General features: G+C 36.0%; 1 protein-coding gene across 3 annotated transcripts in view; it reads left to right on the top strand.

The window, feature by feature from the left end:
- Positions 1–17,335, top strand: part of ORC4 (origin recognition complex subunit 4) — an 82,629-nt gene that overhangs the window by 33,141 nt on the left and 32,153 nt on the right. The window contains exons 2-5 of one of the 3 annotated variants that reach the window (XM_065931493.1): positions 5,190–5,263; positions 9,989–10,264; positions 10,863–10,939; positions 11,388–11,478. In XM_065931493.1, coding sequence (XP_065787565.1) covers positions 11,476–11,478 — 3 coding nt within the window. In that variant the 5' untranslated portion in view covers positions 5,190–5,263; positions 9,989–10,264; positions 10,863–10,939; positions 11,388–11,475. The remainder of the gene's footprint in view (positions 1–5,189; positions 5,264–9,988; positions 10,265–10,862; positions 10,940–11,387; positions 11,479–17,335) is intronic. The other 2 variants (XM_065931492.1, XM_065931494.1) reach the window with 2 other exon arrangements.

Genomic DNA, 17,335 nt, shown 5'->3' with positions numbered 1-17,335 from the left:
TGTAGTACTATCTGAAGTCTGAGAGGGTTATGCTTCCAGCTCTGTTCGTTAACTCTCAAGATGGCTTTGGCAATTCTGGATCTTTTATGGTTCCCTATAAATTTTAGGATTATTTGCTTTAGTTTTGTGAAAAATGTCATATTATAATTTGATAGAGATCGCATTATCTGTACATTGTTTTGGGAAGTCACTTTAGCAATATTGAGCCTTCCAATCCAAAAGCATGGGGTATCTTTCCATTTCTTTGGATCATCTTGAAGATTTTGGACACAGTGTTAAAAGACATAACTGTGACATCAACAACTGAAAAGGGTAGGAGTGGAGCAGTAAAGGAGCTAAGATGTTGGTATGTTATTTAAATAACATAAACTAGAGTGTTACACCTTTAGCACTTTAAAAGCAATCTCTATGATAACTGCAAAGAAAATACTTGTGAATATACAAGAAAAGAAATAAGAAAGGAATTTAAATATTTCCCTATCCCTCAAGGCTCCCCGCGTAGCTCATCCCGTAAAGCATCTGCCTGCAATGCAGGAGACTTGGGTTCAATTTTTGGGTCAGGAAGTTCCCCTGGAGAAGGAAATGGCAACCCGCTCTAGTATTCTTGCCTGGAGAATCCCATGGACAGAGGAACATGGTGGACTGTATAGTTCATGGGATTGCAAGAAAGAGTCAGACATGACTTAGCACTATCTCTCTCTCTAACCCCCCAAAATCAACTAAGCACAAAAGTAGATAGTAGTAGAGAATGAGAGACAAAAAAACTGTAAGACATATGGAAAACAAATAGCACGATGAAGGAATTCCTTATCAGTAATTAGTTTAAATATAAATAATGGGGAAATAGTGGAAACAGTGGCAAGTTTTATTTTATTGGACTCTAAAATCACCGTGGACGGTGACTGTAGCCATGAAATTAAAAGACGCTTGCTCTTTGAAAGGAAAGCCGTGACAAACCTAGACAGCATATTAAAAAGCAAAGACATCACTTTCCCGACAAAGGTCCATATAGCCAAAGCTATGGTTTTTCCAGTAATCATGTACACATGTGATAGTTGGACCTACAAAAAGGCTGAGTGCTGAAGAATTGATGCTTTCAAATTGTGAAGACTCTTGAGAGTCCCTTGGACAACCAGAGATCAAACCAGTCAATCCTAAAGGAAATCAACCCTGAATATTCAGTGGAAGGACTGATGCTGAAGCTGAAGCTCCAGTACTTTGGCCACGTGATGCGAAGAGCTAACTGATTGGAAAATACCTTTGTTCTGGGAAAGATTGAGGGTGGGAGGAGAAGAGGGCAACAGAGGATGAGATGGTTGGATGGCATCACCAACTCAACTGACATGAGTTTGAGCAAGCTCCAGGAAATAGTGAAGGAGAGGGAAGCCTGCAGTTCAACAGGTTGCAAAGAGTTGGACAGGACTGAGTGAGTAATACTTTCACTTATGTGAAAATGGGGGTAAGAGTTGGAGATGAGAAGAAAGCTGGCATAGATTTCCAGTCAAGAAATAATGGTGATGTAAAGCAGGATAGAAGCAGCTAGTTACAGGAGTGGATTGGTTTTAGTTTTTTTAGGCAATTTAAATTACACCAGTTATTACTTGAAACTGAAATTTAAAATTAGGTTTATTCTCCTGAGCAAAATGTAAGTTGAGAGGAGGATCTATCAGAAACCAATAATGTAGGAGGTATAAACTCTAAAGAAATAATATTAAGTAAGCTATTCTTTGGGATTATCCTTTTCACTGCTCCTCTTAATATTAAAAATAAAATAGTAGCTTCTACCAAATTTTATGCACCTAAATAATTGTAGTCACCTATTTTTGCATTTGAGGACAACAATGAGTAATGACTTCAGCATGCATAGACCTTCAGCTTCTTTTACACTTTGTGTCTAGTCCTATTTAGAATAGTAACATCATAGTATCAGACAGTTGGAAATAAGAGTCCCATGACCCACTGGTAAAATTTGAGGATGAATTCAGTCAAACTTAATTTAATAATCTATTGGCAGATAATAATATTCTCTGTCATTAAGCAGTTGAAAGAAACTGTATAATTAGACTTTTATTTTTCTTAAACTTTTTATTTTGAAATTGTTATAGACTCACAGAAATTGCGAATATAGTTCATAGTGTTCCATAAACCCTTCACCCAGATTTTCTGTAGAGTGACATCTTATGATATTGCAGGTCAAAACCATGACATTGACATTGGTATAACACTGTTAACTGAACTACAGACCTTATTCAGTTCTCTTAACAGTTTTTACTTGTACTCATTTTTGTGTGTCTGTTTAATTCTCTGTGACTTGATCCCATGTGTAGATTTTTGTGACATTGCAATAATGATACAAAACTGTTTCATCATTACAAAGAAAATTCTTTATGTAACTCCTTTTTATAATCATACTTATTCCTCAGTTCTGTTTCCTTGCTATTCATGTATCTGTTCTTCATCTTTATAATAATTTTGTCATTTCAAGAATGTAATCATGCAATATGTAATATTTTTAGATCAGCCTTTATTTTTTCTCTCAAAGCATAATGCCGTTGAGAGCCATCCAAGTTATTGCATATATCAGTGTTTTTTGTTTTTTGTTTTTTTGCCTCAGTTATAGTCCCTCAGTGTGTGGATGTTTCCATTTCTTTAACCCTATTAACTCATTGTAGCACATTTGTATTGTCTTCAGTTTTTTGGCTGTTCCAAACAAACTTACTATTGAGACTCATATTGCAGATTTTCATTTGAGCATACGTTTTCATTTCTGTGATATAAATACCCAAAAGTGTAACCACTGTGTCACACAGTAAGTGTATCATTGTTTATAAGAAATGGCCAAAAGAAACTTTGCAGAATGTCTGTAACATTTCATATTCTCACCAGTCATTGTATGTGAGATCTACCTTCTCTTCATCCTTACCACCATTTGGTGTTTTCTCTGCTTTATTTTTGCTTTACAATATTTATAAAATATTTGTAAAATAAAAATTTGTAAAATAAAAGTGTGTACCTTGTTGTGGTTGCCTTTTTCTAATGGCTAATGTGTTTCAGGTGTTTATTTGCTATCCATATACCTTCTTTGCTTGAAATGTCTGTTTATGCCTTTGGCCCGTTTTTATAGTTGGATCGTTTATTGTTGAGCATCAACTTTTGATTAATACCTATTTTGCAGTCAGAATTTATGTACAGGCACTGAAGTACAGTGTGTATGTATGTTTCTTTCACGAATGATCACCAAATGATCATGTGTAACCATGTGCTTTTTAGTGACTTACATGAATTATATTCAATGCAAGGAGGCAGTTTAGACACCTACCCTGTGACCTCAGACATTTTACTTAGCTCTACTGAGCATGTTTTCTCAGCCCATGAAATGGGGAGAAATATATTTTAATTCCATTAATACTATGAAATAGCTAACATAGCTCTGAAGAGATAAGGTATATTGTCACATCTCTCCCCCATTTTTTTAAAATTTACTTTTTATTGTCTAGGGGACAGTTGATCCATTGTTGCCTGTGATTTCAGTCCTTTTTCACAATCAAGAGTATCTTAAATCAGAATGAAGATGTAATTTCATGTTCCTGAAAGGATTTTTTTCCCCCCACACAACTCTGATTTAAGAGGAAAAAAACTTAGTAGGATAAAATTAAAATAATCAATGTAAAGATTGTCAAGAAGGGTGCCTTGAATAGAGAAAAGGTTGCTAAAAGGTGCCCTAAGGCAGCTGAGAAAACCACTTTTCTCCTAAGAGGGAAGCTTAGGAACCAAAACATCAGGAGAGTACTGTGTTCTTGTACTCTATTCTGGCCTGGAACCAGAATCCTTTTGGGACTTAGGCCTTGGCTATAGTATAAGAGAGGGTACAGATTGGCTTGCTATCTGTCAAAGCATTGCTCTGCTGCTGTCCTGTAAAAACTAATTCCAAAGGTGGTTGTCTAAATGTCAGTATATGAAATTAGTATGAATATAAAATATATCACAGGCACATCTTCCTTCAAGTTATTGAAATTTGTACTTTTTAAAATCAGGTGGCTAAGTAGCAGTTACATATAATCAAGTATATATACTTATAACTATGTATATAATTTGTGTATTTTATATATATGTGTGTGTATATATATATATAGATAGATAGATAGATAATAGTTATGTATAATGACATATAACTAGATCGGGTTTAAATCCTAACTCTGACCTTTATACTGTTAAGGTTTTGGTCAGATTACTTAACCTTTCTGTGTCTTCTAATCTGAAAGAGGTATTAGGATTATTCCGTAGGATTATTCTGAGGATTAAATGAGATCATAAATTCAAAACACTTGTAACAATTCCTGGCTACGTAATTATTACCTGATTAGTGAAGTACTTCTCTAGGAAATTGCTGGTGAGAAAATTAGATCTTTTAGCTGAAGATGTTTATGAATATATTGCCCTCAAGGAGAATTTTACAGAACTTTTTTTTTGTTAGTATATATATACGTACACACACACACACACACACACACACACACACAGACACATATATCATTACAGCTAATGCTTGGGATTTTTAAGTATGCTCAGTTTGGTGGCACTGACAACAAAATTTTGTTTAATATGACATGTTTATGAATAAAGAGAAGTACAGGAAGTTCTGTATGTTTGCAGAAGAAACATTTTACCTAGTCTGTAATGACTGTATGATTGATGAGTGGAGCAAGAAAGCGAAGTTTTTCTGGAACAGATGATCCTGTGGGATGAATGTGGGGAGAAACATTCTATAAAAAGGAAATGCATTAGTTGTTTTTTGTTTGTTTGATTTTGTTTTTAAAGGCAGAGAAAGGAAGCTGAATACTAGATTGAAAAGAAAGGTAGGACTAATTATAAGAGCCATCTAAAATGTGAAATGGGAGTGTCAAATAAAGCTTTAGTTAGGCAAAGAGGAGCTGTGGAGATTTTCTTTCTTGTTTTATTGAGAAATAACTTACATATATCACTGTGTAATTTTAAGTTGTGCAGCCTAATGATTTTATTTACATACTATGAAATTATCCCCTTAGTTTCAACTGAAAATTTTCAAAGTTTCAGAAATTTTAACATTTTTCATGTTTTAGAACTCGTTTGAGTCTGTAATAGTAACTTCTTAATTTCTGTAAGCCAATAGTCCTTATATTCATGCTAAAATTTTTTATTATTTTTTAAAGGATTTCAGTTTGTGGAAATGAGCAGTCGTAAATCAAAGAATAGCAACTTAATACAAGCAGACTACCTTTCACAGGTTAGTGTATATTTTCATTAATCTGAAGGCCTGTTACCATGCAAAGGTGATAAGAGAAACAGTTATCTTCTTAACTTGAATTCTCCCCTTACTATATGTATGAAGAACCACCAAAGGTGATAAGAGAAACAGTTATCTTCTTAACTTGAATTCTCCCCTTACTATGTATGAAGAACCACTCTTTCCATTGTCAAGAGGAAAGTTTCTTTGCTACTTCCGAATTTCAACCTCTGTAAATTTTTGGATAGATGGAATCCTAATTTTATTCATGTCTTCCTGTATGTTCTCAAGTTTCATTTTAGTTTAATACTGTCTTTAAAGTTTTTCACTTTTTTAGGTAAGTTTATTGAAAAGTATTTTTTTCCTTTTGTTGCTATCATAAATGAGATTGTTTTCTTACTTTTATGTTTTATTTGTTGCTAGTGTTTCTAAATGAAATTGATTTTTCTATATTAATCTTGTATTCTGTAACCTTGATGAACTCATTTATAATTTTTTTTAAATTTATTCCTTTGGATTTTCTGTATATAAGATCATGTCATCTTCAAATAAGTATAGTTTTACTTCTTCCTTTCCAATCTGTATGCCTTTCATTTCTTTTTCTTGTCTAATTGCCATGACTAGAACCTTCAATATAATACTGAGTAAGCTAGCAAGAGCAGACCATTTTTTATATTGGGAAGATGTATTCAGTCTTTTACCACTGAGTATGATGTTAGCTGTGGGCTTTTGTGGACATTAACAGGTTGAGAAGTTCTCCTTATATTCCTAATATGTTTAGTGTTTTTATCATGAACATTTAATATTTAAGTGTATACATCTCTTGAGGAGTCTAGTTGGGAATGGGTATGATATTTCTACACTAGCATAACCAGAACAACATTTTTTTAAAGCAAAAACTAAATGTTATTGACATTCCTTTGTAATACCTTACTTACCTTCTGTTTAAATGAAAATGTTTAATTATGCTTTTAAAAATACTGGACTGGAATGGATGAATTTAACTCAGATGACCATTATATCTACTACTGTGGGCAAGAATCCCTTAGAAGAAATGGAATACCAATCATAGTCAACAAAAGAGTCCAAAATGTAGTACTTGGATGCAATCTCAAAAATGACAGAACGATATCTCTTGTTTTCAAGGCAAACCATTCAATATTAGAGTAATCCCAGTCTATGCCCTGACCAGTAATGCTGAAGAAGCTGAAGTTGAATGGTTCTATGAAGACCTACAAGACCTTCTAGAACTAACACCCAAAAAAGATGTCCTTTTCACTACTACAGGGGACTAGCATGCAAAAGTAGGAAATCAAGAGATACCTGGAGTGACAGGCATGTTTGGCCTTGGAATACGGAATGAAGCAGGGCAAAGGCTGATAGAGTTTTGCCAAGAGAATGGACTTGTCATAGCAAACACCCTCCTCCAACAACACAAGAGAAGACTCTACACATGGACATCACCAGATGGTCACACCGAAATCAGATTGATTATATTCTTTGCAGCTAAAAATAGAGAAGCTCTATTCAGTCAGCAAAAACAAGACCGGGAGCTGACTATGGCTAAGATCATGAACTCCTTATTACCAAAATCAGACGTAAACTGAAGAAAGTAGGGAAAGTGACTAGACCGTTCAGGTATGATCTAAAACAAATTCCTTATGATTATACAGTGGAAGTGACAAATAGATTCAAGGGACTAGATCTGATAGTCAGAAATCCTGAAGAACTATGGACGGAGTTCGTGACATTGTACAGGAGGCAGTGATCAAGACCATCCCCAAGAAAAAGAAATACAGAAAGGCAAAATGGTTGTCTGTGGAGGCCTTACAAATAGCTATGAAAAGAAGAGAAGCTAAAGGCAAAGGGGAAAAGGAAAGATATACCCATTTGAATGCAGAGTATCAAAGAATAACAAGGAGACATAAGAAAGGCTTCCTCAGTGGAAAGAAATAGAGAAAAACAATAGAATGGAAAAGACTAGAGATCTCTTCAAAAAATTAGAGAAACCATGGGAATTTTTCTTGCAAAGATGGGCACAGTAAAGGACAAAAATGGTATGAACCTAACACAAGCAGGAGATATTAAGAAGAGGTGGCAAAAACACACGAAAGAACTATACAAAAAAGATCTTCACAACCCAGATAATTATGATGGTGTGATCACACACCTAGAGCCAGACATCCTGGAATGCGAAGAAAGTGGGCCTTAGAAAGCATCACTAGGAACAAAGCTAGTGGAGATGATGGAATTCAAGTTGAGCTATTTCAAATCCTAAAAGATGATGCTGTGAAAAGGCTGCACTCAATATGTCAGCAAATTTGGAAAACTCAGCAGTGGCACAGGACTGGAAAAGGTCAGTTTTCATTCCAATCCCCAAGAAAGACAATGCCAAAGAATGCTCAAACTACCGCACAATTGAGCTCATCTCACATGCTGGCACAGTAACACTCAAAATTCTCCAAGCCAGGCTTCAACAGTACGTGAACTTCCAGATGTTCAAGCTGGATTTAGAACAGGCAGAGGAACCAGAGATCAAATTGTCAACATCCACTGGATCATCAAAAAAGCAAGAGAGTTCCAGAAGAATGTCTACTTCTGCTTTATTGGCTATGCCAAAGCCTTTGAGTGTGTGAATCATAACAAACTGGAAAATTCTTAAAGAGATGGGAATACCAGACCACCTGACTTACCTCCTGAGAAATCTGTATTTCCTGAGAAATCTGCAGGTCAAGAAACAACAGTTAGAACTGGACATGGAACGACAGACTGGTTCTGAATTGGGAAAGGAGTATGTCAGGGCTGTATAGTGTCACCTTGTTATTTAACTTATATGCAGAGTACATCATAAGAAATGCTGAACTGGAAGAAGCACAAGCTGGAATCAAGATTGCCAGGAGAAATATCAATAACCTCAGAGATGCAGATGACACCACCCTTATGGCAGAAAGTGAAGAAAACTAAAGAGCTACTTGATGGAAAGAGGAGACTGAAAAAGTTGGCTTAAAACTTAACATTCAGAAAACTAAGATCATGGCATCTGGTCCCATCACTTCATGGGAAATAGATGGGGAAACAGTGACGGACTTTATTTTGGGGGCTCCAAAATCACTGCAGATGGTGGCTGCAGCCATGATATTAAAAGATGCTTGCTCCTTGGAGGAAAAGTTATGACGTACCTAGACAGCATATTAAAAACAGAGACTTGACTTTGCCAGTAAAGGTCCATCTAGTCAAAGCTATGGTTTTTCCAGTAGTCATGAATGGATGTGAGAGTTGGACTATAATGGAAGGTGAGCACTGAAGAATTGATGCTTTTGAACTGTGGTGTTGGAGAAGACTCTTGAGAGTCCCTTGGACTGAAAGGAGATCCAACCAGTCCATCCTAAAGGAAATCAGTCCGGAGTATTCATTGGAAGGACTGATGCTGAAGCTGAAGCTCCAATACTTTGGCCACCTGATGCGAAGAGCTGGCTGATTTGAAAAGACCCTGATGCTGGGAAAGATTGAAGTTGGGAGGAGAAGGGGATGACAGAGGATGGATGGTTGGATGACATCACTGACTCAATGGACCTAAGTTTAAGTAAACTCCGGGAGTTGGGCATGGACAGGGAGACCTGCCATGCTTCAGTGCATGTGGTCGCAAATAGTTGGACACGATTGAGTGACTAAACTGAACATATCTTTGTAAATAGCGCAAATCTTCCCCGTGCACCCAAATTAATTTCTATACATGTACATTACCTGTTTAACTTTCACATCAACTCACTTTAGAATTTTGGAACCTCTGAATATTCACTACAGCTTTGCTTCACTTTTTCTCTATCTTGTATTTTATTCATACTTGTTTCTCTATAGACTTTAATGACGTTTACAACAAGAAAAACTCTGAGGTTTGTCTTTTGATTTGCAGTTATCTTATTTAGGGGAAGGAATACACACTATGACTAGTTGGATGTATGTTTGCTTCCTTAGGTTTTTTATAGATATCAGCTATTTCCTATATAATAATGATACTGTATTATAGATTGCTATCTTCTTTAATCTTCAAAACAGGCCTGCCAGAATAGTGTATTGTCTCTTGGACACCAATCTTTCTATTCTTTCCACTTCCTCCTAAATGCTAAGTATGGATTATTTTATCCCCAGTGAATAATTTACTTTGCTGTGCCTCTGGTACATACAAAGAGAACTCAGATTTTTTTCACTGATACATGAAGGATCACTCCCATACTGCATAACTTCAGTCTGCAAGAAGCAAATAATCTTGGCAACCTCTTGTTTCTGCTGATGGAGCTAAATCTGAGATATACCTCCTAAGGTTTTTGTCACTGAACACACTCTTTGTTAGCAGCAAATGTAGAAAAGGAACAATTTTGATGGTCCATCTTTTTAAAGAATGTGAAGGATTGATATTTCTTTTTTTACAGCTGTGTCTAAGTCCTTTGTTTTAAGGCAAAATAAAAATTTAGCTCTTTAGACGAATTTTAATTAATTCCAGTGATTTCTTTTTTTATATCCTAGATGAGGATGACTTCTTCCATCTATTTGAGCATCTTCTTATATGTTAGGTTACTAATTTTTTGCAGATTATTGACTGTCATTTCTTACTAATATATATGCATTTTTTAAGGCATAGATCATATTCTTTTAGTAGTTTTGTGCTCTGCATCTAATAGATCCTCAATAACTCTGTGGACTTTTGAATTTCTTCTGTTTCCCCAGAATCCTGACTTCTATGAGAGGAACAGAAAGATAGGACTTGAGCTAAACCAGTTTAGATATGTTGGTCTCTAGGTGGCTCCAACAGTAAAGAATCTGCCTGCAATGTTGGAGACCTGTGTTCAATCCCTGGGTTGGGAAGATCCCCTGGAAAAGGAGCTGGCAGACCACTCCAGGATTTTTGCCTGGGAAATCCTATGGACAGAGAAGCCTGGCGGATTACATTCCATGGGATCACAGAGTCAGATAAGACTGAGTGACTAAACTCAAAAGACTGAGGTATGGTTTATGAGCATTATTAGATTAGATTGCATTATTAAATTGTCTCCTTTATTTCTTGAGTGACATGTTACACGAAATGAAGTGTTCATTTATTCACATACATTAAAACAGCCCTCAAATTGCTGATGTAGCTAAAGTAACTAATATCTCTCATGTTGAAAGCTTCAAAACTAAATTCTTATCCTTCTCTGCGACTTGCTGCTGCTGCTAAATCGTTTCAGTCATGTCCGCGACTCTTTGCAGACCTATGGACCATAGCCTGCCAGGTGCCTCTGTCCATGGCACTTTCCAGGCAAGAACACTGGAGTGGGTTGCCATGGCCTCCTCCAGAGGATCTTCCTGACCCAGGGATTGAACCCACATCTCTTATGTCTCCTGCATTGGCAGGCAGATTCTTTACCACTAGTACCACGTGGAAAACAAGAACTGTTAATTTTACCACTTGGGAAAATGCCAGACCTCATGATGACAAGTTATTTAAGGAGAGCCAAATTGATTCATTAATACCTAACTCTAACTGCTATAAATATATTTACATGTTCATTTTTGATTGCGTATATAATGTTTTCATTTTTATTCACTTTATTTTTATCAGGTACAAAGAATTTTGCGTGAAAGATTTTGTCATCAGAGTCCACATGATAACCTGTTTGAAGTACAAGTACAATATAAGTAAGCTTAGCTACCCACTTGTCTGTTATGAAACTACTTATAGATACCCTTTAGGTTTTGCAGAAATTGCCATACACAGATTTTATCTTAAACAAGGATGGCGAACATTTTTATAGAGGTGTGAAGCAAGAGCAGATATACATATTTCCATAATGGAAAAAACCCTTTAACTTTCAATCTTGTATCGTTTCTGTCATTTGATAATTATGGAGAGATTTCTGAGCTTGCCCCTAATGCTCAGCAGCCAGCTGTGGAGTGAGAGTTGCCACAGTTGTTCCTATCCCATACCATCATAAAGACCATAGTATTTCAGTCTTACTTGTTTCTTCTTGAGGTTTCTAGAGAATCAGTATTTCTGTTCTTCTCTGTAGGACTACTTTAAAAAGTATTACCTAGCAAATTATTTCAGCTTTGCTTTTTAAATTTTGGCCTTTTTATATCATTTCAGACACTTAATTGAGCTGCTAAAAAGAACTGCTATCCATGGAGAAAGTAACTCTGTTCTCATTATTGGACCCCGAGGTTCAGGAAAGACCATGGTAAAAGCTGTTGATTTCTGGCATTCCTTTGCTTTGTAGACATGTGATGATTCTTGTGGATAACATTGAAAATGTTTTTGATTATTGTCATCCTTGTGTTACTAGCATTTAAGTCATAGAACACAGGCAAAGCCTTTATAAAGTTAGACTTGTTTATTTGTGTTACTAGCATTTAAGTCATAGAACACAGGCAAAGCCTTTATAAAGTTAGACTTGTTTATTTGATCTGCTTTTACCTTATTTTTCCTCACAGTAACAAATTTTCAAATGTTATTTGTTCCATTGTGGTCTTTGGTCCTTCAAGAATTTGTGATTGCAATGGACAAAGCAAACTGACATTTATTGAGCATTTTCCTTGTAACTTTTATTTTTATTCTGTTATCTATTTTTTGCATTAACCCTGCAAGGTAGGCATGATATTGTCTCTATTTGTAGACTAGGTAGCTGTCATATCAAGCACTTTTTTTTCTTTTAGTTTATTGTGTAACCCTAACCCAGGCAAGTTTTTTTAATATATACATTCACATCTTTTAGAGTTCTCTTCTACTTTCCATCTTTATTATATTACTTTAGTTACCTCAGAAAGATAACTCATGTTTTTTTACCCATGTTTTTTCTTTTCCTTTCTTTACTCAGTATGTAAGACCACTTATGACTGTTACATTACAAATATTACTATGTAATTGTATAATCTGCTTTTGCTATATTCCATGCAGTAAATTTAGATTTCTCACTAATATGTTTTACTATGTATAAAAGTAAACTTTTGTATTATGTATTATATTAAGTAAAACTGTGTAAAATAGAAATAGAATTATGTTTTTAGTTTTTAAGCAGTACAGTTTGTACATTATGTAAAGATTGGGAAATTAGGACTTTAGGATTTTACTGTCATCACCTATTTCCAGTATTGTTTTTAGTACATAAATTGGGGATTTAGATCTAAATAATTTATTTTCTTTTCAAATTTTTTCATTTATTATAATCACATTTATGACAATATTTATTTTTGACTCTTTTTAACTTAGATCAGTCCTTCAACTTAGTCCTTGTATACAACCACTATTTCTTTATTCTTAGTTTTTTTTATTATGAATTTTCTTTGTGTTCGACTTCAGTGCTATTTAGTGTAGTTTTTATAAGAAAGCTTTGTGACTAATACACTTTTGAGCTATAAGACTATTATTAAAACAACAACTCTATTAACAGTAGAAAAACTGAGGAAAGCTATACACAGAAAGGTCATAGGAAATTAAATACAAATCAGTTTTAAACTTAGAAACATGTTTAATTTCACTCATAATCTGGTAAATTAAATAAAAATATAGTAATTTTTTCTATCAGGTTAACAAAAAGATCTGTAAAATTGATAATATACTGATATTCTTGCTGGTGGTATAAATTAGAATTAGACAGAATCTAACCGTATTACAAATGTGCATACCTTTTGACTCAGCAACATTTCTAGGAATTTATCTTTGTGAAATGGTATGTGTACAGTTAGTCATTACAGCAATGTTTATTAGTAGTGCAGGATGAGAAACAGTATAAATGACCCTCAGAATACATCCATCCATGTAATGGACTATAATACTGCAGTAAAAAAGAATATGGAAATATTTGTATATAGTCCAAAACAAAGGGAAAAAGTCATATTGTTGATTTATCTGTAAACAAAAGTTCCCTGAAATGTATATGTTTAAATTTTTATTGGAGTATTGTTGATTTACAATGTTGTGTTAGGTTCAGATATACAACAGAGTAAATCGGTTATACATATACATATATTTACTCTTTTTAGATTCCTATCCCATATAGGCCATTACAAAATATTGTGTAGAGTTCTCTGTACTATACGATAGGTCCTTATTAGTTGCCTATTTTATGTATACTACTATGTATAAATCAACCCCAGTCTCCCAATTTATCCGTCCCTCCTTTCCGCTTAGTAGCCACAAGTTTGTTTTCCATATCTGTGACACCGCTTCTGGTTTGTAAATAAGTTCATTTGTACCCTTTTTTGTAAATATTCCGTATATAAGTAATATCATATGATATTTGTCTGTGTCTAACATACTTCACTTGATATGACAATCTCTGGGATCACTCATGTACCTGCAGATGACATTATTTTGTTCTTTTTTTATGCCCAAGTAATATTCCATTCAGTTTTCGTTCCATTCCCAAAGAAAGGAAACACCAAAGATTGTTCAAACTACCACACAATTGCACTCATCTCTCACATTAGCAAAGTAACACTCAAAATTCTCCAAGCCAGGCTTTAGGAGTACATGAACTGTGAACTTCCAGATGTTCAAGCTGAATTTAGAACAGGCAGAGGAACCAGAGATCAAATTGCCAACATCCATTGCATCATCAAAAAAGCAAGAGAGTTCCAGAAAAACATCTACTTCTGGTTGATTGACTGTGCCAGAGCCTTTGAGTATGTGGATCATAACAAACTGGAAAATTCTTAAAGAGATGGGGATATCAGACCACCTGATCTATCTCCTGAGAAATCTGCAGGTCAAGAAGCAACAGTTAGAACTGGACATGGAACAACAGACTGGTTCTGAATTGGGAAAGGAGTATGTCAAGACTGTATATTGTCACCCTGTTTATTTAACTTATATGCAGAGTACATCATGAGAAATGCTGGACTGGATCAAGCATAAGCCAGAATCAAGATTGCCAGGAGAAATATCAATAATCTCAGAGATTCAGATGACACCACCCTTACGACAAAAAGCAAAAAAGAACTAAAGAGCCACTTGATGAAAAGGAAAGAGGAGAGTGAAAAAGTTGGCTTAAAGCTCAACATTCAGAAAACTAAGATCATGGCATCCAGTCCTATCACTTCATGGCAAATAGATGGGAAAACAATGGAAACCTGACAGACTTAATTTTGGGGGCTCCAAAATCACTGCAGATGGTGACTGCAGCCATGAAATTAAAAGACGCTTGCTCCTTTTAAGAAAAGCTATGACCAACCTAGACAGCATATTAAAAAGCAGAGAGATTACTTTGCCAACAGAGGTCTGTCTAGTCAAAGCTCTGGTTTTTCCAGTAGTCAGGTATGAATGTGAGAGTTGGACTCTAGAGAAAACTGAGCACCGAAGAATTAATGCTTTTGTACTGTGGTGTTGGAGAAGACTCTTGAGAGTCCCATGGACTGCAAGGAGATCCAACCAGTCCATCCTAAAGGAAATCAGTTCTGAATATTCACTGGAAGGACTGATGCTGAAGCTGAAGCTCCTGTTGGAGCTTGGAGTATTCTTTGAAACCAAAGTATTCTTTGGCCACCTGATGGGAAGAGCCGACTCATTGCAAAAGACCCTGAGGCTGGGAAAGAGTGAAGTCGGGAGAAGGGGACGACAGAGAATGAGATAGTTGGATGGCATTACTGACACGATGGACATGAGTTGCTGTAACTCTGGGAGTTGGTGATGAACAGGCAAGCCTGGCGTGCTGCAGTCCATGGGGTCACAAAAGAGTCAGATATGACTGAGCAAGTGGACTTACTGAATATTCCATTGCGTGTAAATATATATATGTACCATGTCTTCTTTACCCTCTCCTTTGCTGATGGACATTTAGGTTACTTCCATGCCCTGGCTATTGTAAATATTGCTGCAGTTGAGCTGAACATCGAGGTGTATGAATCTTTTCAAATGATGGTTTTCTCTAGGTAAACTCCTAGGAATGGGTTTTCTGGGTCATGGTATTCTATTTTTAGTTTTTTAAGGAACTGCTATACTGTTCTCCATAGTGACTGTACCAGTTTACATTCCCATCAACAGTTTAGAAAGATTTTGTTTCTCCATACCCTCCCCAGCACGTGTATTGTTTGTTGATTTTATTGATGATGACCATTCTGACCAGTGTGAAGTGATACTTCGTTGTAGTTTTGATTTGCATTTCTCTAATAGTGATGTTGAACATCTTTTCAAGTGTTTTTTGGCCATTTTTATGTCTTATGTCTTCTTTATGGTGTGCTGCAGTCCATGGGGTCACAGAGAGACACAACTTAGCCACCGAAAAATGTCAACAGATGTCTTTCTGAAATATTAAACAGTAACATAGTGGGTTATTTGTTGAGTGGGGTATGGGAACAGAGGTTAAGGCTCTTTTCACTATATATCTTTTTATGCTTTCTGAGGGGTAAACTGTATGACCATGCAGTCTATTTTTAAAACTACAGAGTGGGAAGTTGGTTGAAGGCAAGGGAAAAAAATACCAGCAACCTAGTTAACAGAACAAATCACTAAACTCCTTCAGAACACATAAATATAAAAAAGATAGGAAGTTGAGTAACATGGGAAAATTTAAAAAGAATATTTTAAATCAAAAATTGTTTTTCACGTTATGTATAAATGACTGGGATTAAACTCTTCCATCACTTTTTTTTTCCCCTCCCTTGAAATCCCATAGAGTTTATTCAAATTGTGTTTTATGGGGAAATTCCAAGGGCAGGCTTTTCTTTTCCCTTTATAAACTGCTATTTCAGTCTGGATAGTTTCGATTATGCTGTCATACCAACCCTAAATTTCAGTGTCTTGACACAGGTTTGTTGTTTGCTTTTGCTGCGTCCCCATTGTGTAACAGTTCAGTTCAGTTTAGTCACTCAGTCGTGTCCGACTCTTTGCGACCCCATGAATCGCAGCACGCCAGGCCTTCCTGTCCATCACCAACTCCCGGAGTTTCCTCAAACTCATGTCCATCCAGTCAGTGATGCCAGCCAACCATCTCATCCTCTATTGTCCCCTTCTCCTCCTGCCCCCAATCCCTCCCAGCATCAGGGTCTTTTCCAATGAGTCAACTCTTCTCATGAGGTGGCCAAAGTATTGGAGTTTCAGCATCAGTCCTTCCAATGAACACCCAGGACTGATCTCCTTTAGGATGAATTGGTTGGATCTCCTTGTGGTCCAAGGGACTCTCAAGAGTCTTCTCCAACACCATAGTTCAAAAGAGTAAATTTTTCGGCGCTCAGCTTTCTTCACATTCCAACTCTCACATCCATACATGACCACTGGAAAAACCATAGCCTTGACCAGATGGACCTTTGTTGGCAAAGTAATGTCTCTGCTTTTTAATATGCTATCTAGGTTGGTCATCACTTGCCTTCCAAGGAGTAAGAGTCTTTTAATTTCATAGCTGCAGTTACCATCTGCAGTGATTTTGGAGCCCCCCAAAATAAAATCTGACAGTAAGGGGGCACTGTTCTGTGTCTTCACTCAAAAGAATTGGTGATGTTACCTCAGCATGTTCCTCCACTAACACCCCAGTGGTGGAAAGGAAGCCTGATGGATCAGGGACATTCTTAAAGTTCCCACCCAGAGGTGCTACAGAGCATATCTCACATTTCTCTGACCAGAGTCACAGAGTCACACCTAGTTTCAAGAGAGCAGGGAAGTGCATTTTTACTAGGTACCTAGAAAGGAGGTTAACCAGAAGTATGGTGAATCTCACTAGTGACCACCACAGCTAACTTATTTGAGTTTATATGTGATTTTTCCTTGTCTAGATGCTTGTAGCATTTCTGTTTCTTAGCAGTGTGAAAGTTTCACAGATTATATCAAAGTGTAGGTCATAAAAACTATAACTCTGCAAACCCTCTTGATGTGAATTTAGGTCTTTCTTTAGTAAAAGGATGATTTTCCTTTTTTTTCCAGTTTTAATTAAGTTATTGTTTTTGGAAAACACATTATATACTATTTTTGAAGAACGTTTTTGCATGATACTTTAATTCTTCAAAGAGCTCTATAGTGATACTCTTGTATCAGTATAGGAGAAAACGAGATCTAAGAAATTAGTACATTAGACCTGTTATTCCATCATTCACTGTGCATCTTGAAAT

The sequence above is a fragment of the Muntiacus reevesi genome, chromosome 3 (genome assembly GCF_963930625.1).
Source record: "Muntiacus reevesi chromosome 3, mMunRee1.1, whole genome shotgun sequence".
Classification (NCBI taxonomy): domain Eukaryota; kingdom Metazoa; phylum Chordata; class Mammalia; order Artiodactyla; family Cervidae; genus Muntiacus; species Muntiacus reevesi.
This window is presented reverse-complemented; position numbering and strand designations above follow the sequence as displayed.